This window comes from Erythrolamprus reginae, chromosome 4 (genome assembly GCF_031021105.1).
Source record: "Erythrolamprus reginae isolate rEryReg1 chromosome 4, rEryReg1.hap1, whole genome shotgun sequence".
NCBI classification, from domain to species: Eukaryota; Metazoa; Chordata; class Lepidosauria; order Squamata; family Dipsadidae; genus Erythrolamprus; species Erythrolamprus reginae.
Window position 1 is genome coordinate 2,050,719 of NC_091953.1, and position 25,048 is coordinate 2,075,766.

Below are 25,048 nucleotides of genomic sequence, written 5' to 3' on the forward strand. Positions count from 1 at the left end.
TCAAACTCAACCCTGGTAAGACGGAGTGGCTGTGGGTTTTGCCTCCCAAGAAGGACAATTCCATCTGTCCGTCCATTACCCTGTGGGGGGGAATCACTAACCCCCTCAGAGAGGGTCCACAACTTGGGTGTCCTCCTCAATCCACAGCTCACATTAGAGAAACACCTTTCAGCTGTGGCGAGGGGGGCATTCGCCCAGGTTCGCCTGGTGCACCAGTTGCGGCCCTATCTGGATCGGGACTCACTGCTCACAGTCACTCATGCCCTCATCACCTTGAGGCTCAACTACTGTAATGCTCTCTACGTGGGGCTACCTTTGAAAAATGTTCGGAAACTTCAGATCGTGCAGAATGCAGCTGCGAGAGCAGTCATGGGCTTCCCCAAATATGCCCATGTCACACCAACACTCCGCAGTCTGCATTGGTTGCCAATCAGTTTCCGGTCACAATTCAAAGTGTTGGTTATGACCTATAAAGCCCTTCATGACACCGGGCCAGAATATCTCCGGGACCGCCTTCTGCCGCACGAATCCCAGTGACCAGTTAGGTCCCACAGAGTGGGCCTTCTCCGGGTCCCGTCGACTAAACAATGTTGTTTGGCGGGACCCAGGGGAAGAGCCTTCTCTGTGACGGCCCCGACCCTTTGGAACCAACTCCCCCCAGATATCAGAGTTGCCCCCACCCTCCTTGCCTTTCGTAAGCTCCTTAAAACCCACCTCTGTCGTCAGGCATGGGGGAATTGAGACTTTCCCTTCCCCCTAGGCTTATAAAATTTATGCATGGTATGTCTGTATGTATGATTGGTTTCTTAAATTGGGGTTTTTAAATTAACTTAAATATTAGATTTGTTTACATTGTATTGTTGTTGTTGTTAGCCGCCCCGGGTCTACGGAGAGGGGCGGCATACAAATCTGATAAATAAATAAAACAAATAAAATAAAATTGCGCATGGAGCCGTAGGTGCGCCCGAGTTTCAGGGAGGGTTTTTTTCTTCCGCGCATGCTGAAAAGACGGGCGCACCTGCAGCTCCATGTGCGATTTCGCTGCCTCCACAGGTGCAGCAGCAGACCTGCACTGACCCCGCAAGAACTTACGAGCCGCACCGGCGAGTGCAATTTAGCATTCCAGCTCGTAGCCCACCGCTGAATATGGTGCATATAATGGGGCCCATCCCTGCTCAATTCCTTTTTTTGTTTTTTAACATTTTCAGAATCTTTGCCGGGGAAAACATGCCGATTTATACATACAATGTGAAGGGAGAGCTGGTTGCAGAACATCCATATGTCCAGGTGAATTTTATTCCCTTTGGTTTAATCCCATTGTCGTTTTGTCAGGCGGTAGGAAAGCAAGATTCTACTTGGCTGCATAGCTAGAGGTATAACAAGCAGGAAGAGGGAGATGGTGATCCCGCTGTATAGAGCGCTGGTGAGACCCCATTTGGAAGAAGACTGTGTCCAGTTCTGTAGACCTCACCTACAAAAAGAGATGGATCAAACTGAACGGGTCCAAAGACGGGCTACAAGAATGGTGGAAGGTCTTAAGCATAAAACGTATCAGGAAAGACTTCATGAACTCAATCTGTATAGTCTGGAGGACAGAAGAAAAAGGGGGGACATGATCAAAACATTTAAATATGTTAAAGGGTTCAATAAGGTTCAGGGGGGAAGTGTTTTTAACAGGAAAGTGAACAGAAGAACAAGGGGACACAATCTGAAGTTAGTTGGGGGAAAGATCAGAAGCATCATGAGAAAATATTATTTGACTGAAAGAGTAGTAGATGCTTGGAACAAACGTCCAGCAGACGTGGTTGGTCAATCCACAGTAAGTTTAAACATGCCTGGGATAAACATATATCCATCTTAAAATAAAATACAGGAAATATTATAAGGGCAAAACTAGATGGACCAGGAGGTCTTTTTCTGCCGTCAATCTTCTAGGTTTCTATGTTTAATTCAGCACAATCAATAATTTCCTTCATTATTATATTTTCGATAGGCATATATCCCTTTGTGGTGTGAGGCTGACTCTAGCCAATTCTTTAAACCATCTGAATTTATTCTGAAAATGTGATGTTTGTTTCTCCACTTCCCACCCTCTCTGTTTACAGAACAGTTGCTATTACAATGGCTACGTGGAGGGAATCCCAAATTCTCAGGTCGTCCTCTCTACTTGCAACGGACTTTGGTAATAATAATAATGATGATGATGATGATGTCAGAACTATGTGGCCCAGATACTCCATTGGAACCTGTGCCACAACTATCACCTACTAGTGGTAAAGAACTAGTGGGATCATAAACCTGAGAAAGGTAGTTGAAAACAAGCATGCCAAAATACTTTGGGACTTTTGAATTCAAACTGATCAGGTTTTGGAAAACAATACACCGGACCTCACGATTATGGAAAAGGAAAAAGTGTGGATCATTGATGTCAAAATGTAGGCACCACTTATAGGCGTCGTCACTATATTCACCAAAATGTGAATGCATACAGGAAAATGGGGAAACATGGACCGACGATAAACCTGTTAAAAATATTGATCAAATGTCGAATACGATAGTATAGAGAAAATCAAGACCTACGTGAATTCATTATAGAAACCCCGCCATTATGTCCCTATTATTAAGTGTCAACAACACGGTTGACAACTTTGTATTAAATGTAACCAGAGACATAAATCACAGAAGCTTTATAAATATTTCAAATAGGAGACAACTTTAAGACGCTAGCTCACCACAATACAGTGGTATCTCTACCTAAGAATACCTCTAACTACAAACTTTTCTAGATTGTTTTGCCTCTTCTCAAGAACCATTTTCCACTTACAAACCCGAGCCTCCAAAACTGTAACCAGAAAAGGCAGGGAGAAGCCTCTGTGGAGCCTCTCTAGGAATCTCCTGGGACGAAACAGGGCTGGAAAAGGTGGGGAGAAGCCTCCGTGGGGCCTCTCTAGGAATCTCCTGGGAGGAAACAGGGCTGGAAAAGACATGTAGAAGCCTCCATGGGGCCTCTCTAGGAATCTCCTGGGAGGAAACAGGGCTGGAAAAGACAGGTAGAAGCCTCCATGGGGCCTCTCTAGGAATCTCCTGGGAGGAAGCAGGGCCTCCACCCTCCCTGTGGTTTCCCCAATTGCACGCCTTATTTGCTTTTACATTGATTCCTATGGGAAAAAATGCTGCTTCTTACAAACTTTTCTACTTAAGAACCTGGTCACAGAACGAATTAAGTTCATAAGTAGAGGTACCACTGTATAATTAAACATATTACATATTTAAATATTATATATTTATATATTTAGTTAAATACACTAGTTAAATCTTATCTTACGACATTTATTATAATGCACTATAGATGTCTATGTCATGTATTGTCTGTTTTTCTTATTTTGTGCTTACTATCAATTATAATTTATAATTTTTGTTAAATGTATACAATTAATAAAGATTATTTTTAATCCAAATTTTTTTGTCAAATTGTAGCCTCTGCTGAAGATTTGGGCTGATTTCGCAGCTGGGAAGAATTGCCCAGGTGGTCCTCAACTTATGACAGTTCATTTAGTGACTATTCAAAGTGAATTTCAGTACGTGACCATAGGAGGTGCTACAACGGTCATAAGTCTCATTTTTTCCAGTGACATCGTTCGTTTAGTGACCGGTTCACTAAACGAACCATTGTAAAGTCGAGAACTGTTTAACCCATTTAACCCTTTAACATATTTGATCGAAACATTTAAATATGTCAAAGGGTTAAATAAGGTCCAGGAGGGAAGTGTTTTTAATAGGAAAGTGAACACAAGAACAAGGGGACACAATCTGAAGTTAGTTGGGGGAAAGATCAAAGGCAACATGAGAAAATACTATTTTACTGAAAGAGTAGTAGATCCTTGGAACAAACTTCCAGCAGATGTGGTAGATAAATCCACAGTAACTGAATGTAAACATGCCTGGGATAAACATATATCCATCCTAAGATAAAATACAGGAAATAGTATAAGGGCAGACTAGAAGGACCATGAGGTCTTTTTCTGCCATCAGACTTCTATGTTTCTAAAATACTACCTGTATTTTATTCAAGTTTAACCAACCACGACTGAGTCTGGGTTGGCGGATTGACAATCATTGTCCCCAAATCTTCCTCTTCCCCATCTCACTCTTTTAGGGGACATATACAATTTGACACCTTCACTTATGAAATTCAGCCGGTGGAAAATTCCTCCACGTTTCAACACCTGATTTACCGAAGTGATCCGGAGGCACAAGAACCCTGTGCGGGAATCGCCGAAGATGACGCCGACAGGCCAGGTAGACAAATGAGAACGGCGAGGATTGACGAAAAACCAGATCGGTCCACCAGACAGGTAAGTGGGCAGCTCTGCCAGACACCTGCCCGAAAACCTGAGACTTGTTCAGTGGAATGCAAAATTTTCCCCTCTACGAATATCACTCCTGACACCCCTTCGAGGTAGGACATCTTAAACAATGGCCACAGCAGGGTTGCACTTTCTCTTAGGTTTGACAACGTGAAGAGGTGTGGATTTCAATTCCCAATATTCCCCAGTGAGCACCTTCACTCCTCCACTCGCAACAGAATCCCCTACGCAACTAGACTTACAATCCTAGGTTTATAGAAAGCTTAGAACTACGTCGCCTTAAACACGACCTAAGCACAGCCCATAAAATCATCTGCTACAATGTCCTTCCTGTCAATGGCTACTTCAGCTTCAAACACAGCAACACAATAGCACACAACAGATACAAACTTAAAGTAAACCGCGACTGCAGGAAATATGACTTGAGTCGCCGAGTAGTTATTGCATGGAACTCACTACCGGGCTCTGTAGTATCATCACCAAACCCCCAAAACTTTGCCCTTCAACTATCCACTGTTGACCTCTCCTGTTTCCTAAAAGGACAGTAAGGGCCATGCATCTGCACAACTGTGCCTACTTCAGCTTCAACCACAACAACACACGAGCACACAATAGACACAAACTTAAAGTGAACTGTTCCAAACCCGACTGCAGAGAATACAATTTTAGTAACTGAGTAGTTGATGCATGGAACTCACTACCTGAACCTGTAGTTTCGTCAGCAAAGGCCCAAAATTTTACTCTTAGACTGTCCACTGTTGACCTCTCCCAATTCCTAAGAGGTCAGTAAGGGGAGTGCATAAGCGCACCAGAGTGCCTTCCACCCACTGTCCTAATGTTTCTCTCTTACTAGTATCCTGTACATAAAAATGGTTATATCTTTCTATACTACCAATTCATACTTAACAAAACAAATAAGTAAGTAAGTAAGTAAGTAAGTAAGTAAGTAAGGAAGGAAGGAAGGAAGGAAGGAAGGAAGGAAGGAAGGAAGGAGGAGGAGGGAGGGAGGGAGGGAGGGAGGAAGGAGGAAGGAAGGAAGGAGGAAGGAAGGAAGGAAGGAAATAGGTAGGTAGGTAGGTAGGTAGGTAGGTAGATAGATAGATAGATAGATAGATAGATAGATAGATAGATAGATAGATAGATAAAAAGATAGATTGCGATAGATAGACTGTTTTAATTTAATTTAATATAATTTGATTTATAAGCCCCCCAACTCCTTACGGACAACATAATAACATTTTAAAACCCAAAACATTCATTCATATCCTGTTAGCCAGAGCTAGATGAAACATCTCCTCTAGGTTTAGCACTTCTAAGTTGCCAGTTGTCTCCAACGTATGACAGGTCACTTAGTGGACATTCAAAGTTACGTCCGACCTCCCCCAAAAGATACAAACGATCCAGATATGAAGTTCCAATGGCCACTACTCCACCAGTCATGTGATCACACTTTATGCACTGGGCTCCTGTCCCATATTTAAGGCGGGTTTTACCTGTGGACACCCCGATGGTTACCAGTATAATCTTTAACTTCCATTGGTTTCATTTCATTCCAGCAAGGTGACTCGAATCAGATGGGCAACCGATACCTGGAATATTATGCCGTTGTTGACAAAAGCATGGTGAGTTTGGTCACTGATCATGGAAGCTTCCTTTTCCTTCCTTGATTCGTTCATTCCTTCCTTCCTTCTCTCCCTTATTGAATCGGATGTCCATATGACGCCTCTATGTTGGTGGAGGAAGGCAGGGTTCCCTCGGGTCCCATTTGTTGGGGGTCAAGGGAAAGGGAGGGTCTTGCCTTCTCTTTCTGCTCAAGATCCCCATGGACAATTGGTGGGCCATTGTGGGACACAGAATGCTGGTTTTGATGGGCTTTGGCCTGATTCAGCCGGGCTCTTCTTAGGGTCTTATGTTCCTTCCTTCCTTCCTTCCTTCCTTCCTTCCTTCCTTCCTTCCTTCCTTCCTTCCTTCCTTCCTTCCTTCTCTCCCTTATTGAAACAGATGTCCAAGTGCTGCCTCTATGTTGGTTGAGGCAGGCAGGGTTCCCTTGGGTCCCATTTGTTGGGGGTCCAGGGAAAGGGAGGGTCTTGCCTTCTCTTTCTGCTCAAGATCCCCATGGACAATTGGGGGGCCACTGTGGGACACAGAATGCTGGACTCGAGGGGCTTTGGACCGATTCAGCAGAGCTCTTCTTAGGGTCTTATGAATGCGACGTGTAACCGTCTTGTCTTAAGCTGGTTGTTCTTTTCCTTCTTGCTCTTCCTAGTTTCGCCTCTACGGTGGCAACGAAGCCGCTGTGGTGTCAGTAGTGTTTCGCATGATGCTCGGCGTTTCCACAGTGAGTAGTTGCTTCCCTCTCTTTAAAATCAAAGCCACAGCTCGCTTCCCCTTTGGCAATTGACCCATGGGGGATTTGTCAATGCTGATGGTGTTTAAAGGGATGCTACAGGTGTTTCGGGATGGCCCCCAAACCTGCCTATCGCTATCGGTATGGCCAGTCCTCGAGGTACGACCCCCAACTGAGCCCGAGAACTCTGTTGCTAACTGAGACAGCCGTTCGCTTTGCCCTGTTTTAGGACTTTCCTTGCCACAGTTGGTAAATGAATCATGCAGGTGTTAAGGTGGTCAGCCTGGTCGTTAAGTGACCCTGGCTTCCCTCTGGATGGTGCTTGACAGGAGGTCGCAAAAGGGGATCATGTAACCTTGGGTCACAGCGACCGTCATAAATCTGAGTCGGTTGCTGAGTGAAACATTTGTTGAGTGTATTTTGCATCACTTTCTGACCTTCTTTGCCACAATGGTTAAGTGAAACATTGTAGTGGTTAAGTTAGTCACACGGTCCATTCCATATTTTCTGTCCTATTCTATTCTATTCTAAGATCTATTCTATTCTAAATTCTATTCTATTCTAAACTCTATTCTATTGTATTCTATTCTATATTCTATTCTATTCTATTCCATTCTATTCTAAATTCTTGTATTCTATTCTATATTCTTGTATTCTATTCTATATTCTATTCTAAATTAGATTCTATTCTATATTCTATTCTGTTCTATTCTAAATATTCTATTCTAGTCTATTCTAAACTCTGTTCTATTCTCTATTCTATTCTATATTTTATTCTAAACCCTATTCCATTCCATTCTATTTTATTCTATTCTATATTCTATTCTATTCTAAAGTCTATTCTATTATATTCTAAATTTTATTCTATTCCATATTCTATTCCATTCTATTCCATTCTATATTCTATTCTATTCTATTCCAGGTTGCTTCTCTCCTTGATTAATTTCCATCCGTTGCTTCTTCTGCTGCTTTCTTGTGGTTTGGAGAATAAGTTGACCCTCTCCTCTTTGTTTCAGCCCCTCAAATATTGAAAGACCACTATCGTGTCTCCCCTAGTCCTTGTTTTCTCTAAACTGGCCATAACGAATTCCAGCAACACTTTTTCCTTTGCTTTAGTCTCAGGTCCTATCATCCTCTTGGTTGCTCTTCTTTGCACTTTCACACACACACACACACACAAAGTCTCAGCATCTTTTTTTGCAACTTGTGATGAGCCAACCTGGTTGCAACATTCCTCACTGAGGATTTCTAAAGCATTTTCTTTTTTTCCCGCCCTCAGATCTTCCTCCCGCTCGGCCTCCACGTTTACCTGGTGGGCCTGGAGATCTGGACGGACAAAGACTACGTGACCCTCCATCCTCACCGCCAGTCTATGAACTTGAATGCTTTTTATAAGTACGTCCGGTACAATCTTCGGCATCGCGAGCATTTTGACCACGCAGGTTTAATGATGTAAGCATCTCCCTTCCCTTTCCCTTTGGGGAAAATGACAACGTAAAGTAAAATATATAAAATTGAAACATTCCTGGGACAAACACATCCTGAGATAAAACACAGGAAATAGTATAAGGGCAGACTAGATGGACCAGGAGGTCTTTTTCTGCCGTCAGACTTCTATGTTTCTATGTTTCTAGCCATGCCTGATTCCTAGGACCGTTCTTCATGTTTTTGCCTCCAATCCCCTATCCCACCTCTATAATAATAATAATAATAATAATAATAATAATAATAATAATAATAATAAAAAGAAATAATAACAAACTTCCAGCAGACTGTGGTAAATCCACAGTGACTGAATGTAAACATGCCTGGGATAAACATAGATCCATCATAAGATAAAATACTTTAAGGGCAGACTAGATGGACCAAGAGGTCTTTTTCTGCCATCAGTCTTCTATGTTATAATAATAATAATAATAATAATAATAATAATAATAATAATAATAATATCCTCCTTTCTGTGATGTTTTAGGGCAACAAGGGCCCTTCCTGGACTTTCGTGGGGAGAACGACTTTGTCACCCGTCTCATGTCTCCGTGAGCATCAACAAGGTAGGGGGAATCTCCGTGTCCGATACCTTTCGCACCTTGGGGTTGACCGTACTGGTTACCCTTAACGTGGGTGCCACAGCAATTCAAATGAATGCAGGTCCAGTATTGGGTTCCTACCTGGAATATTATTATTATTATTATTATTATTATTATTATTATTATTATTATTATTATTATTATTATTATGTCAGTACAACACAGCAAACAAGATCACTATGCTGGATTTCGTATTTCATCACCAGTCAGGTGCTTCCCAAGCACCTAGGACTGCATGATGTAGCGGCGAATTATGTTTGCCGATCCCAGTAAAGCGGCCTTTTGCAATTGACAGGTGGAGATTTTGTCAACTCCGATGGTTTTCAAATGTCCGCTGAGATCTTTTGGCCCTGCACCCAGCGTGCCAAGGACCACTGGGACCACTTTCACGGGCTTATGCCAGAGTCGTTGCAGATCGATTTTTAGATCTTCGTATTTCACTAATTTCTCTAGCTGCTTCTCCTCAATTCTGCTGCCTCCTGGGATTGCGATGTCGATGATCCATACTTTCTTTTTCTCCACAATCACAATGTCTGGTGTGTTATGCTTCAGAATTCGGTCAGTCTGAAGTCCCACAGTAGTTTTGCTTGCTCATTTTCAACCACTTTTTCGATCCCACCAGTTCTTTGCTCCTGGTAAATGGTAGTTCCAGCACAAGTTCCAGTGGATCATCTGTGCCACAGCATCATGTCTATGCTTGTAGTCAGTCTGTGCGATCTTTTTGCAGCAGCTGAGTATGTGATTGATTGTTTCATCTGTTTCTTTACAGAGTCTGCACTTTGGATCGTCTGTTGATTTTTCAATTCTGGCTTTGACAGCATTTGTTCTAATGGCCTGTTCTTGTGCCGCCAGTATCAGTCCTTCTGTCTCCTTTTTGAGTCTTCCGCTTGCAAGCTATGACCAGGTCTTTTCTTTATCCACTTTGCCTTCAATCTTCTCCAAGAACTGGCCATGCAATGCTTTGTTCCGCCCACTGTCCATACCACATTGAGTTACATTTTTTTCTGTACTGGTCCTTAGTTTGCTTCACCTTGAGAAGCTTCCTATTTTTGACCTTATTATTATTATTTCCAAAGAAATGTGGAAAGCAAAGAAAGTGAAATGGAGCAAAACTTACTTCCCAATTGTCTCACTGAGCAACAGGAATTTTCGGGTGTCAATTGTGGTCAGAAGTTGAGGACTACCTGCATTTACCAATGTGTTCACCTTCCGTCCTCTTGTCTCATGGCATCCAGATGCGTAAAAATCCTCGAATTGATGCCAAAACCATCGCCCACCAGCTGGGTCATTCCCTGGGATTCACCCACGATGATGCCCACGTGAATTTAGCCAGAAAATGTGACTGCAACTGCACGGTGTTTGGCAGCTGCCTGATGCTGACCTCAGGCCCGGCGTACGTTGACCCTTCTCAGTTTTCCAGCTTTCTTTCTTGGGCCTCTTTGGGGTGGGATGGGCTCTCCCTTAATTCTGGCCCAGGCACTTCCCCACCCCTCCCCAAACCGGTTTTAAGGATCAGGTCCTGCTTCTGCTAGCAGAGGAACCGGTCACCATCTACAGAACTTAGAACAATAACCTTTATTGGCATTTTGAGTGCACACGAATCGGCATACGTTGAAACGGAATGGAATAAAATGAAACAGGCAATTCTCATTTTATGACCATTCGTTTAGAGACATGGGAAGCTGCATTATTATTATTATTATTATTATTATTATTATTATTATTATTATTATCATCATCTCTTTTATTCATTAAACATGAAACTCAGTCAACTGAGCATTTCAAAATGTATCACAAATATCAGAAATAATAATTTATTGTTATTAATACTATTACTATTATTACTATTACCATTACTATTATTATTGTATCATAAATATTGACTGCAGATATATTCAATAATATGTGTGATACATTAATAATAATATTATTAATATTAATAATAAGCTTCCCATATCTCTAAATGAATTGTTGTTTGTTATTTGTTGTTGTTTTTCTTATCATGATTCATGATTCATTATTCAAGCAGGGTCTTCTGCTTTGGCCTGGGGGGGTTAGACTGGATGACCTACAAGGTCCCTTCCAACTCTGTTATTCTATTAACTGTTCTGTTATCTATTAAATACCTGTATATTTGTTACATGCTATCTAAAAGGGAATTTGGAATTTGGGATGAGATGGGATGGGATGGGATAGTCTATAATGGAATGGAATGGAATGGAATGGAATAGAATAGAATAGAATAGAAGGGAGAGGAGATGAGGGGAGAGAAGAAAAGAGAAGGAAAGAATAGAACAGAGTAGAAGAGAAGAACAGAATAGAATAAATAAATAAGAGAAGAGGAATAGAATGTAGAATAGAATGGAATGGAATGGAATGGAATAGAACAGAAAACAGAAAATAATAGAAAATAGAATAATAGAACAGAAAATAGGATAGGATAGGATAGGATAAGATTGGTGATCGGTTGCTCCCAGTCTGGACCAGTTCTTAAAGCCGATAGCGTTGGTGGTAGGGGGTTCCGCCCACCCACCTGGGACGCTTCTGGGCATGCGCAGAAGCATCGTGCCTGCACACAAGCACACACAAACTGGTAGCAAAACTATTTACAACCCTCCACTGGATAGGATAGAAGACAAGGTACAAGTGACCACAACACATACTGACAGATTGCAGGATATTCGTTTACTGTCGTGCAGGAACTGTTCAAGACTGAGTAACTGCAGCGCCCTGGAGTATTTGAAGCTGATCCAGAAACCCAGAAAAACCTGCTTGCTTGACAAACCTGCCCAGATCTTCCGCATTCAGGCCTGTGGGAATGGCGTCATCGACGACGAGGATGAAGAGTGCGACTGCGGGGTGGAAGAGGTGAGACCTCAAGTGAGACACCTGGCCACACGGGTGGTTTCGACCCCCAAATCAGGCAGAAGGCTGTCCAGATGGCACACGTACGGAAACAAGGTTAACTTTATACCACCGATTTTGAATTGGACATTTCCTGCTAGCAGCCAACCGTATCCCAGCCTGCGTTACACGGCATGATTTATTTATTAAATGTATAGACTGAATTTATTTATTTTATTTTATTTTATTTTTATTTTTATTTTATTATTTATTTTATTTTATTTTACTTTACTTTTTTAAAATTTTATTTTATTATTTTATTTTGTGTTTTATTTATTTTATTTATTTTATTTTTATTTTATTTATTTTATTTATTTTATTCATTTTATTCATTTTATTCATTTTATTCATTTTATTCATTTTATTCATTTCATTCATTTCATTCATTTTATTCATTTTATTCATTTTATTCATTTTATTCATTTTATTCATTTTATTCATTTTATTCATTTTATTCATTTTATTCATTTTATTTATTTTATTCATTTTATTCATTTTATTTTATTTTATTTTATTTTACTCTATTTTACTCTATTTTACTCTATTTTACTCTATTTTACTCTATTTTACTCTATTTTACTCTATTTTATTTATTTCATTATATTATATTTATTTTATTTTATTTTATTTTACTTTACTTTACTTTACTTTATTTTTCTATCTATTTATCTACCTATCTACTTATCTACATAACTCCCTACCTACCTATCCACCCACCCACCCCCATCCCACTACCCACCCATCCATCCCTCTCTCTCTCTCTCTCTCTCTCTCTCTCTCTCTCTCTCTCTCTAGTCAAGTACATATTGATAGTATACATATATAAACACTGTTTATATACATGAGATACTAGTAAGAGGGAAAGATTAGGACAGGGCATAGTAGGCACACTGGTGCGCTTATTGACCTCTTAGGAATCGGGTGAGGTCAACAGTGGACAGTCTAGGGGGAAAGTTTTGAGGGTTTTGGTGACGAAAATACAGAATCAACTTCAACCACAACAATACACAAGCACACAACAGATACAAACTCAAATTAAACAGCCCCAAACATGACTGTAGACAATACGAATTCAGCAGTTGAGTAGTTAATGCCTGGAACTACTCAACTGCTGAATTCGTATTGTCTACAGTCATGTTTGGGGCTGTTTAATTTGAGTTTGTATCTGTTGTGTGCTTGTGTATTGTTGTGGTTGAAGTTGACAGGAAGGATGTTGTGGCAGATGATTTTACAAGCTGTGATTAGGTCATGTTTAAGGCAACATAGTTGTAAGCTTTCTAAGCCTAGGATTGTGAGTCTAGTTGCGTAGGGGATTCTGTTGTGAGTGGAGGAGTGGAGGGCTCTTCTCGGAAAGTATCTCTGGACATTTTCTAGAGTGTTTTTGTCCGAAATGCGGTGGGGGTTCCAGACAGATGAGCTGTATTCAAGGATTCATCTGGCGAAAGTTTTGTATGCTTTGGTTAGTAGTGTGAGATTATGTGGAATTAGGTGAACAACTCTTGAAGCCTTCTTGGCAATGTTGTTGCAGTGGGCTTTGGCACTTAGGTCATTGGATATGAGGATTCCAAGGTCATATGAACACCAACGGGCCAATCCCCAGGGGACAGTTACTTTCTCTTCCTTTCTTAGGACATTGAAGGCACCTGGATCCAAAGCATCTTCTTGAAACAAGGAGGAAAACAGAAGCAACTCCATGTAAGTGGATGAAATAAAACTGGATGAGATAGGAAGAGCTGGACGATATCTATTGTGTTTGACAAATCAACTACTTGCAATAACAAACTTAACTTTAAAAATAATTCTCGGGGTGCAATTGTGGAAAATGCTAATGCTCTTTTATGAAAAGTCTTACTAATATTGTAAAGTTTTCAGGTTGCTTGGTATCCAATATATATAGTGTGTGTATGAGAGAGAGGGAGAGAGAGATGATGATGATGTGGTTCATATAATAATAAAAAACTATTCATCAAAGTCTTTATAATTCTCTCTTTCTTCTCTAAACAGTGGATGCAAAAATTCCATGATCGTTTTTCATTTCCTAATCACCTGCAGCCTAAAACTATAACCGTAAGTCCTTCGTCCCTCAATATTGTGAAAATATGTTTGTTTTTTTGATGCAAAAGGTGTTGCCTTGTTTTTTCCCAAAAAGTCCCCATGATCAAAATTAAGACCCGTGGCCACTGACTTTATGGCAAGCAAAATCAGTGGGGAATTATTATTATTATTATTATTATTATTATTATTATTATTATTATTATTAATTAGATTTGTATGCCGCCCCTCTCCAAAGACCTCTGGGCTGCTCACAACATGGCACCATGGCACAACAGCCCTTCATGGCACCGTACCAGATTATCTCCGGGACCGCCTTCTGCCGCACGAATCCCAGCGACCAGTTAGGTCCCACATAGTGGACCTTCTCCGAGTCCCGTCAACTAAACAATGTCGTTTGGCGGGACCCAGGGGAAGAGCCTTCTCTGTGGTGGCCCCGGCCCTCTGGAACCAACTCCCCCCAGAGATTAGAATAGCCCCCAGCCCCCCACCCTCCTTACCTTTTGTAAACCCCTTAAAACCCACCTCTGCCGTCAGGCATGGAGGAACTGAGGTATTCCTTCCTCCTAGGCTTCTACAATTTATGCATGGTATGTTTGTATGTATGTTTGGTTTTATAATAAGGGGTTTTAGTTGTTTAAGTATTGGATTGTTACATGCTGTTTTTTATCACTGTTGTTAGCCACCCCAAGTCCACGGAGAGGGGCAGCATACGAATCAAATAAATAAATGAATGAATGAATGAATGAATAAATAAATAAATATGACAATAATACAATGCATTACAAATCCAATGATAAAAATTAAAACCAATAAAAAACATTTATAGCGTAGCCAATATTATAATAAAAACCCCAACTACACAATCATACGCATTCAACCCAATCCATCATACAGTAGAGCAGTGTTTCCAAACCTTGGCAACTTGAAGATATTTGGACTTCAACTCCCAGAACTCCCTGGCTGGGGAATTCTCCCAGAATGCTGGCTGGGGAATTCTGGGAATTGAAGTCCAGATATCTTCAAGTTGCCAAGGTTGTAGAGGTTGAAAACATAACAAGGGGGGGATGATTATCCCCACGCCTAGCGACAGAGGTGAGTCTTCAGCATTTTATGGAAGGCGAGGAAGGAGGGGGCTATTCGAATCTCTGGAGGGAGTTGATTCCAGAGGGCCGGGGCCGCCACAGAGAAGGCTCTTCCCCTGGGCCCCACCAACCGGCATTGTTTAGTCGACAGGACCCAGAGAAGGCCAACTCTGTGGGACCTAATCGGCCGCTGGCACAACTCCCTTAACGAATCTCTCGCTTAGCCGCAGAAGTGTGGGACTCCCTTGTGGTCGTAAGTCAAGGACTGCCTGCCGTATCTCCGTGGCAGGGAGATTTAAGAAACACGAAACTTTCTTCCTTTCTCTCTTTTCACAGGAAGAGGGCACCTCGGCCATCAAAATCGTCCTCATGAATGAGAGATACCCCAGATTCAAAGGGCCTGCTGTAAGCTTTGGATTCCTTCGAACTCGGAGGTGGGCGAGGCGGGTGGGATTTTTGGGGTGGCGCCGGCAGCCGGGGGCTGTCACTCCTGCTGCTACCGGCGCAGCTTCATGTCCCCGACATTTACACGGGCGCGTCCGAGTGAGGTTTTGCTTCTGTGCATGCGCAGGGGACAGGTGTGCATGAGAGTTTTCAGCTATATTTTTTTTGCTTCCGCACATGCCAAGAAGTAAAAAATCCCCGAAATCTCAAACACGCCCGTGTCCCCTCCAAGATTTGGCTCGGAAGCACATGCAGGCATGCGCGGGACGCATAGCTGTGCACGCAGCTCAATTTTCGCTACCGGTGTGGTGGCTGGATCCGTACCGGTAGTAACCCGCTACTGGGCCTCGGGGACGGATGGGGGTGAACGAGGCGTCTCTCCCTCTTTTGCGGCAGGAGTGTCGGAAGAACGAGTGTTGTCGGAAGGACTGCCAGTTCAAAAAGGACATCGACTGCCTTTACGGGCTCTGCTGCACGAAGTGCCGGGTAAGAGCCGAGCGGCCGAGGGGAGGCGGGAAAATTACAGAGGCTGGTCCAGGTGAGGCAGGGACGGCACGCTTGGGCCAAGGGCCTCTGGGAAAAAGCCAGGCCGGACACTGACCAACGCAGCCGACTTTACCCACCGCTAGTGATGGGCGAACCCAATGGTGTTCGAGTTCGGCAATTTCGGATGAACTTTACGCAAAATTCGGCCAAACTCAAACCAAACCCAAACTCGAACCCGAACGGAGAATCCCTCCCATGAAGAGATTCCGGGGGGGGGGGGGAGCTTTGACGTCACCGGCAGGTTGCTAAGGATGCCAAGGTGATCACTTCCTGGATTCCATGAGGTTGAATGTGTATAATTTTAGAAGAGCTGTGCATGCATGTGTGTGTACATACACTTTATATATTAGATAAGGTATATTTTTGCGTGCCTGTGTGTAATATGTATGTAGACATGTGGCATATATACATAGAATTAAAGAGTATATTTTGGATGTTCAGCAATAGTAAATAGATGGGGAAATTGTATCTCTTTGAGGCGAGGAGAGGCCAGGCACCCTAAACCTAACTCTTGACGTGAGTGATGTCAAGTTGGCTACCTTTATTTATTTTTATTTATTTTTATTTTATTTTATTTTATTTATTCGATTTGTTCCTTTCTTTCTCTCTTTCCTTCCTCTTTTCCCCCTTCTTTCCTTCTTCCTTTCTCTTTTTCTTTTTCTCTTTCTCTTTCTCTCCTTCCTTCCCTTCTTTATTTTTTTTAATTAATTAATTAATTCATTCATTCATTCATTCAATTTTTTTATGCTGCCCTTCTCCTTAGACTCAGGGAGGCCTACAACATGTTAGCAATAGCACTTTTTTAAACAGAGCCAGCCTCTTGCCCCCACAATCCAGGTCCTCATTTTACCCACCTGGGAAGGATGGAAGGCTGAGTCAACCTGGAGCCGGTGGTGAGATTTGAACCGCTGACCTACAGATCTACAGTCAGCTTCAGTGGCCTGCAGTACAGCACTCTACCTGCTGCGCCACCCCGGCTCTTTCCAGTCACGTGACCTTTAAGCCACCCTCGGTTACATGATCGTCAAACCACTTCCACCTGATCACATGGTCGGCAAGCCACGCCCACCAAACAAGCCATGCCCACAACGCGGTAGTAAAAAAAACCCTGCAGCCCTTCACTGAGTCATTGAATTCTTCCCTCCGCCAGTTTTCCGAACCAGGAACTGTGTGTAGAGAAGCCACTTCGGAGTGTGACCTGCCGGAATTCTGCAACGGGACCTCCTACAACTGTCCGACGGACGTCTACAAGCAAGACGGGAGCCCCTGCAGCCGTGGCAACCATTGTTTCCTGGGATCTTGCCTGGATCTCCACGCCCATTGCAGGGCTATTTTCGGGACGGGTGAGGCCAAACTGTCCTGGGGCTCTGGGCAGGTGGACCCTGGAGGCCGGAGGGTTAGACTCCCTAGAGGAGAGAATCTCTGTGGCTCAGGGGGTCAGCTCTCTGGGTTTTTGGGGTTTCCGGCAGACGTTTTGTGACCCAACTAGGGAACATCATCAATGCTGAAGGGATGGGGGTTAATGGAGAGGAGGAGGAGGAAGAGAAGGGGGAGGAAGAGGAGGAGGAGGATGTGAGGTTCTTGGTACTTGGTTGTTTTCTGGCTGATGTATCATGATCCAACTATGGAACATTATCAATGCTGAAGGGGTAGGGGTTTATGGAGAGAAGGTGGAGGTGCAGAAGGAAGAGGAAGAAGAAGAAAGGAAGGAAAGAGAAAAGGAGGAAGGAAGGATGGAAAGGAAGGAAGGAAGGAAGGAAGGAGAAAAGGAGGAAGGAAGGATGGAAAGGAAGGAAGGAGAAAGGAAGGAAGGAGAAAAGGAGGAAGGAAGGAAGGAAGGAGAAAGGAAGGAAGGAAGGAGAAAGGAAGGAATGAAGGAAGGAGAAAAGGAGGAAGGAAGGATGGAAGGAAGGATGGGAAGGAAGGAAGGAAGGAAAGAAAGCTTGGTTGTTTTCCTGGAGACGTTTCACAACCCAACTAGGGAACATCATCCATGCTTCCCTTAAGCTCCTGCTTCCGCTTCCAGATGCCCGAGAAGCCCCCGTGAGCTGCTTCAAGGAGATGAACACGCGAGGAGACCGCTTTGGCAACTGCGGCAAGGATGGCTCGGTTTTTCGGAAGTGTCTGGAGAAGTAAGTGGGCTCTCAGTAAGTAAGAGAGAGAGGCAGACAGTTAGTCCTTGACTTACAACTGTTCTGTTTAGTGACCGTTCAAAGTGACAAAGGCGCTGAAAAAAATGTCTGATGACCATCGTTCCCACTTAATGACTGTTGTAGCATGGCCAAAATCTGGGCACTTGGAAGCACTTCCTGTCTTAAGTGACTCAGGGGAAGAGGAGGAGCCTCTTCTGGATGCTAGGGTGCGAAGGGCATCTAAGCGGCTTGAATGGTTGGCTAGGAGAAGAGTCACTCACAAATAGTACCGTGTGCTGGGTGATGGGTCACACCCTCAGTGGCTTGGTGCTAGAATGTAACACCACCCGTAGAGAAAAATGTGAAATGACAGCAGCCCCTTACACGGTATTCGGTTCTTCTTCTTGTGTCTCGCTCTACGACTAGGGACGTCCTGTGTGGGAGAGTTCAGTGTGTTAACGTGGGGAAAATCTCGAGTCTTGCAACCGGACAAGAGGTTCTCCAGACTCCCGTGGGGGGCACCATGTGTTGGGGGACCGAATTTGACCTGGGAGAGGACGTCTATGATCTCGGGGCCGTGCGAGATGGAACCACGTGTGGCCCCAACAAGGTAAGACCCCTGTCAAGCCGGTGCCAAAGTTGGTGATAAATTTCTTGTGATCTCTCTCTCTCCCCCCCCTTTTTTTCCTGAGGGGAGGCCGCCTGTCAAGCTGGTGCAGAAGTTGGTGAGAAATCAACATCTTGCCACACTATCTGTAGAAGGCCTGATGTTGATGGGAACTTGGGAGGGGGGATTTTCAGGAGGGAGCAGATGCAGCCACAAAGCATTCTTTCGAGGGGTTCAAGGTCATCCTGAGCCCACACACCTTGGTGGAAGCGGAAGGAGGACTTGCCACGCTGGCACAAACTTTGACACCCCCACCACGTTCCCGGTCAGCTCCAAGTTTCAAGAGTTCTTTGCACGCAAGCAAGCGAAGCCCCCATCATGCAGGTGGCACACAAAACCACGCCCTGTCTGGTTGTTCCAGAGAAAAAATTCTCCCCCACAGAAGCGGTCCCCAAAGGCTTTGGGGGGATCTGCCAAACCAGAAATGAACGTTTGGCAAATTGTTAAGAATTCGGACTTTTGTTGCCAAGTTGTCTCTCTCCGTCTTTTCTAGATGTGCTTAAATAGATCGTGCGTGGATGTGGCTGTGCTGGATTTCGACTGCGAACCCTCCATGTGTAGACACCGAGGAGTAAGTAACCAACTGGGGGTATCATCCATCACCCAAGCTGTCCCGCCCCACCCCAAAAACTGTCAAGATGGCAGCCACAACAGTGCAGACCAAAGCAATTCTCATGGTTGACCATGGGAGAATTCACCACTTCCTGGCTCCGGGTTAGCGGTAGTGGTGGCTGCAGAGGCGATGGGGTTGTGAGTTGTGGGTTTTGAGTTGTGAGTTGTGGGTTTTCCCTCACTGGAGATTTTTAACAAAAGATAAAGAATGGAAGAGAAGAGAAATGGAATAGAATAGAACAGAACAGAACAGAACTAGAACTAGAACTAGAAGAGAATTAGAAGGGAATTAGAATTAGAAGGGAATAGATGGCCATCTCCTTCTTCCGTTTTTTTAGGTCTGCAACAGCAACCGGAACTGCCATTGCTCTTATGGATGGGCCCCTCCCTTATGCATCAATCCAGGATTTGGGGGGAGCATCGACAGTGGGCCCCCTCCGCCCTATCAGTGTAAGCAGCCTTCCTTCCCCTCTCTTCCTCCTACTTTGTCCCCCATCCCATTCAGATCAGTTGGGTTTTCTGGCTAAGGCGGGACTAGAACTCCCCATCTCCTGGTGATTGGTCCAGAGTCATCCAATTGGCTTTCATGCCTAAGGCTGGATTAGAACTCACTGCCTCCTGGTGATTGGTCCAGAGTCGTCCAGTTCATGCCTAAAGTGGGGCTAGAATTCACCATCTCCTGGTGATTGGTCCAGAGTCATCCAATTGGCTTTCATGACTAAGGAGTGACTAGAACTCAGTGTCTCCTGGTGATTGGCTCAAAATCACCCAGTTGGCTTTTATGCCTAAGGTGTGTGAGGCATTTTATATCAAAATATATTTTATTCGTCATATTGTTTTCATCTACTCTTAAAACATGAACAGAACCCATCATGAGAATCCCCGTCCCCACTAGATAATTGATAATCAAGCTTAATGGGGAAATCTTTAAGTCGAAACTTCCTCAAATCTCCAAATAAGTTTAAACAGACAGATTAATAAGTTTGGAAGGGGTCCTTGTGGGTCATCTAGTCCAGCGATAGGCAAAGTTGGCTCTTCTATGACTTGTGGACTTCAACTCCCAGAATTCCTGAGCCAATCATGCTAGCTCAGGAATTCTGGGAGTTGAAGTCCACACGTCATAGAAGAGCCAACTTTACCTACCCCTGATCTAGTCCAACCCCCCCCCCCCTCAACCCCCACCCCGCCGAAGCAGGAGACTCTATACCATTTCTGGACCAATGGCAGGGCAGCCTCTTTTTCAAAGCCTCCAGGGATGAAGCCCCCACAACTTCTGAAGTTCTGATGCAGATCTAATCCACATATCAAAGGGGAAGGTCTCCAAAGCCAGGGTGGCGCAGCAGGTAGAGTGTTGTACTGCAGGCCACTGAAGCTGGCTGTAGATCTGCAGGTCAGCGGTTCAAATCTCATCACCGGCTCAAGGTTGACTCAGCCTCCCATCCTTCCGAGGTGGGTAAAATAAGGACCCGGATTGTGGGGGCAATAGCCTAACTCTGTTAAAAAGTGCTATTGCTAACATGTAGAAAGAAAGAAAGAAAGAAAGAAAGAAAGAAAGAAAGAAAGAAAGAAAGAAAGAAAGAAAGAAAGAAAGAAAGAAAGAAAGAAAGAAAGCACAATCCAGTTAGTTAAATTTAGATCTCTCAGTGGCATTGCGTGTTCACAAGAATACACACACACACACTCCTCTCACGTGTTAGCCTAGATTCAGCCTGTAGACACTTCCACACTCCGGCTAATCTCCTTGTGAGTAGGCAGAGTGACCCCTGAGTTATCAAGGATGCACATGTGCAAAGGAAAAGATGAAATTCTAGCAGATATCCAGCAGGTAGTCATGAGTAATGGTTCAGTCATACAAACCAGATACACTAAAGCATATGAAATAGTATTTACTTTAGCAAATATCAAGTGTTCGGAAACTTCAGATCGTGCAGAAGGCAGCTGCGAGAGCAGTCATGGGCTTTCCCAAATATGCCCATGTTACACCAACACTCTGCAGTCTGCATTGGTTGCTGATCAGTTTCCGGTCACGATGGAGGAAGAGTAGGTCTGAATCCGATCGAACACTTGTAAGAGCTTTTATTAAGACTTACAAAGTGGCGCTCAAGGCGGCAAGATGCGCGTACCATGCCGCCTTGATTGCATCAGCGGAATCCCGCCCGGCCGCTCTGTTTAGGGTGACCCGCTCCCTTCTCAACCAGGGGGGAGTTGGGGAGCCCTTGCAGAGTAGTGCCGAGGATTTTAACAAGTTTTTCGCTGATAAAGTCGCTCAGATCCGGGCCGACCTCGACTCCAATTGTAAAACAGAGTCGACTGACAACGAGTCAGTCGAGGTGACTGGGGCACGTACTTGTCCACCTGTCTGGGAAGAGTTTGATCTGGTGACACCTGATGAAGTGGACAAGGCCATTGGAGCTGTGAGTTCCGTCACCTGTTTACTGGATCCGTGTCCCTCCTGGTTGGTTTCGGCCAGCAGGGAGGTGACACGGAGCTGGGCCCAGGAGATTACCAACGCTTCCTTGGGGAGGGGAGTTTTTCCATCACTCTATAAAGAAGCACTCGTGCGCCCCCTCCTCAAGAAGCCCTCCCTGGACCCAGCCGTGCTTAATAACTATCGTCCAGTCTCCAACCTTCCCTTTATGGGGAAGGTTGTTGAGAAGGTGGTGGCACTCCAGCTCCAGCGGTCCTTGGAAGAAGCCGATTATCTAGGTCCCCAGCAGTCGGGTTTCAGGCCCGGTTACAGCACGGAAACCGCTTTGGTCGCGTTGATGGATGATCTCTGGCGGGCCCAGGACAGGGGTTTATCCTCTGTCCTGGTGCTCCTTGACCTCTCAGCGGCTTTCGATACCATCGACCATGGTATCCTTCTGCACCGGCTGGAGGGGTTGGGGGTGGGAGGCACTGTTCTCCAGTGGTTCTCCTCCTACCTCTCTGGCCGGTCGCAGTCGGTGTTAGTGGGGGGTCAGAGGTCGACTCCTAGGTTTCTCCCTTGTGGGGTGCCTCAGGGGTCGGTCCTCTCCCCCCTGCTATTCAATATCTACATGAAACCGTTGGGCGAGATCATCCAAGGACATGGGGTGAGGTATCATCAATATGCGGATGATACCCAGCTTTACATCTCCACCCCATGCCCAGTCAACGAAGCGGTGGAAGTGATGTGCCGGTGCCTGGAGGCTGTTGGGGCCTGGATGGGTGTCAACAGACTCAAGCTCAACCCGGATAAGACGGAGTGGCTGTGGGTTTTGCCTCCCAAGGACAATCCCATCTGTCCGTCCATCACCCTGGGGGGGGAATTATTGACCCCCTCAGAGAGGGTCCGCAACTTGGGCGTCCTCCTCGATCCACAGCTCACATTAGAAAAACATCTCTCAGCTGTGGCGAGGGGGGCGTTTGCCCAGGTTCGCCTGGTGCACCAGTTGCGGCCCTATCTGGACCGGGACTCATTGCTCACAGTCACTCATGCCCTCATCACCTCGAGGTTCGACTACTGTAATGCTCTCTACATGGGGCTACCTTTGAAAAGTGTTCGGAAACTTCAGATCGTGCAGAATGCAGCTGCGAGAGCAGTCATGGGCTTACCTAGGTATGCCCATGTTTCACCATCACTCCGCAGTCTGCATTGGCTGCCGATCAGTTTCCGGTCACAATTCAAAGTGTTGGTTATGACCTTTAAAGCCCTTCATGGCTTTGGACCAGAATACCTCCGAGACCGCCTCCTGCCGCACGAATCCCAGCGACCGATTAGGTCCCACAGAGTGGGCCTTCTCCGGGTCCCGTCAACTAAACAATGTTGGTTGGCGGGCCCCAGGGGAAGAGCCTTCTCTGTGGTGGCACCGGCCCTCTGGAACCAACTCCCCCCGGAGATTAGAACTGCCCCTACTCTTCCTGCCTTCCGTAAACTCCTTAAAACCCACCTTTGCCGTCAGGCATGGGGAAACTGAAACATCTCCCCCTGGGCATGTTTAATTTATATATGGTATGCTTGTTTGTATGTCTGTTAGTATATGGGGTCTTTTTTAAATCTTTAAATATTTTAAATTTGTCAGATTATTTATGATTTGTTCCACGTGTTGTGAGCCGCCCCGAGTCTTCGGAGAGGGGCGGCATACAAATCTAAGTAATAAATAAATAAATAAAATAAATAAAGCCCTTCATGGACCAGAATATCTCCAGGACCGCCTTCTGCCGCACGAATCCCAGCGACCGATTAGGTCCCACAGAGTGGGCCTTCTCCGGGTCCCGTCAACTAAACAATGTCATTTGGCGGGCCCCAGGGGAAGAGCCTTCTCTGTGGCGGCCCCGATTCTCTGGAACCAGCTCCCTCAGAGATTAGAACTGCCCCCACCCTCCTTGCCTTTCGTAAACTCCTCAAAACCCACCTTTGTCGTCAGGCATGGGGGAATTGAAATATCATATGTATGGTATGTTTGTACGTATGTCTGCTTAATAATGAGGTTTTTTTAATATTTTAAATTTTAAATTATTAGATTTGTTATGAACTGTTTTATTGTGTTGTGAGCCGCCCCGAGTCTACGGAGAGGGATGGCATACAAATCTAATAAATAAATAAATAAAATAGTCAACTTAAATAGTCCAGTCAAATATAGTCAAATCAGTCAATAACTCTCAATACATTAACAATACTACAAACCTTACTTGTACAGCTTAAAAATACATAAACTATCATCAAACACACAGTTCTTACTACAGCAGTCCCAATGAATCAGCACAAAAACACAGAAAGGAAGAATCATGCTTCTGGCTCCCTCTTGTTGACATCTCCAACACTATCTCTCAAAGCTATAGTGCTTCAATACATACAAGCATTTTTTCTTAGCTTGTTTATATATCGCCAAACCCAAACTGTTATGTATATGGTCACAATTCAAAGTGTTGGTAATGACCTTTAAAGCCCTACATGGCATTGGGCCAGAATACATCCGGAACCACCTTCTACCGCACGAATCCCAGCAGCTGATAAGGTCCCACAGAGTTGGCCTTCTCTGGGTCGCATCGACCAATGTCTGGAATCAACTCCCCCCAGAGATTAGAACGGCCCCCACCCTCCTTGTCTTTCGCAAACTACTCAAGACCCACCTTTGTCGCCAGGCATGGGGGAATTAGGATATTCCTTCCCCTAGGCCATTACAAGTTATGCATGGTATGTTTGTGTGTATGTTTGGTTTTTATAATAAGGGTTTTTAGTTGTTTTATTAAATTGGATTGTTACATGTTGTTTTTTATAATTGTTGTTAGCTGCCCCGAGTCTGCGGAGAGGGGCGGCATACAAATCCAATTAATAATAATAATAATAATAATAATAATAATAATAATAATAATAATAATAATAATCATCATCTCCCTGTGAGTAGGCAGAGTGACCCCTGAGTTATCAAGGATGCACATGTGCAAAGGAAAACATGGAGTTCTACCGGATATCCAGCAGGTAGTCATGAGTAATGGTTCAGTCATACAAACCAGATACACTGAAGCGTATGAAATAGTATTTACTTTAGCAAATATCATAGTCAAGTTAAACAGTCCGGTCAAATATAGTTAAATCAGTCAATAACTCTCAATACATTAACAATACTACAAACCTTACTTGTACAGCTTACAAATACATAAACTATTATCGAACACACAGTTCTTACTACAGCAGTCCCAATGAATCAGCACAAAAACACAGAAAGGAAGACTCACGCATCTGGCTCCCGCTTGTGGTCATCTCCAACACTACCTCTCAAAGCTATAGTGCTTCAATACATACAAGCATTCATTGTTAGCTTGTCTATATATCGCCAAACC

General features: G+C 44.2%; 1 protein-coding gene across 1 annotated transcript; it reads left to right on the forward strand.

Moving 5' to 3' along the window:
- Positions 1 to 1,396: 1,396 nt before the first annotated feature.
- On the forward strand, positions 1,397 to 20,041 carry LOC139167081 (disintegrin and metalloproteinase domain-containing protein 9-like). Its single transcript, XM_070751510.1, has 16 exons — positions 1,397 to 1,423; positions 2,106 to 2,182; positions 4,157 to 4,355; positions 5,924 to 5,989; positions 6,634 to 6,705; positions 7,994 to 8,166; positions 11,501 to 11,669; positions 13,335 to 13,400; positions 15,179 to 15,247; positions 15,683 to 15,772; positions 16,983 to 17,175; positions 17,859 to 17,964; positions 18,391 to 18,574; positions 19,125 to 19,202; positions 19,582 to 19,693; positions 20,034 to 20,041. Exons 1-16 carry the CDS (start codon positions 1,397 to 1,399, stop codon positions 20,039 to 20,041), a joined length of 1,689 nt encoding a protein of 562 aa, XP_070607611.1.
- The last annotated feature ends 5,007 nt before the right edge of the window (positions 20,042 to 25,048 follow it).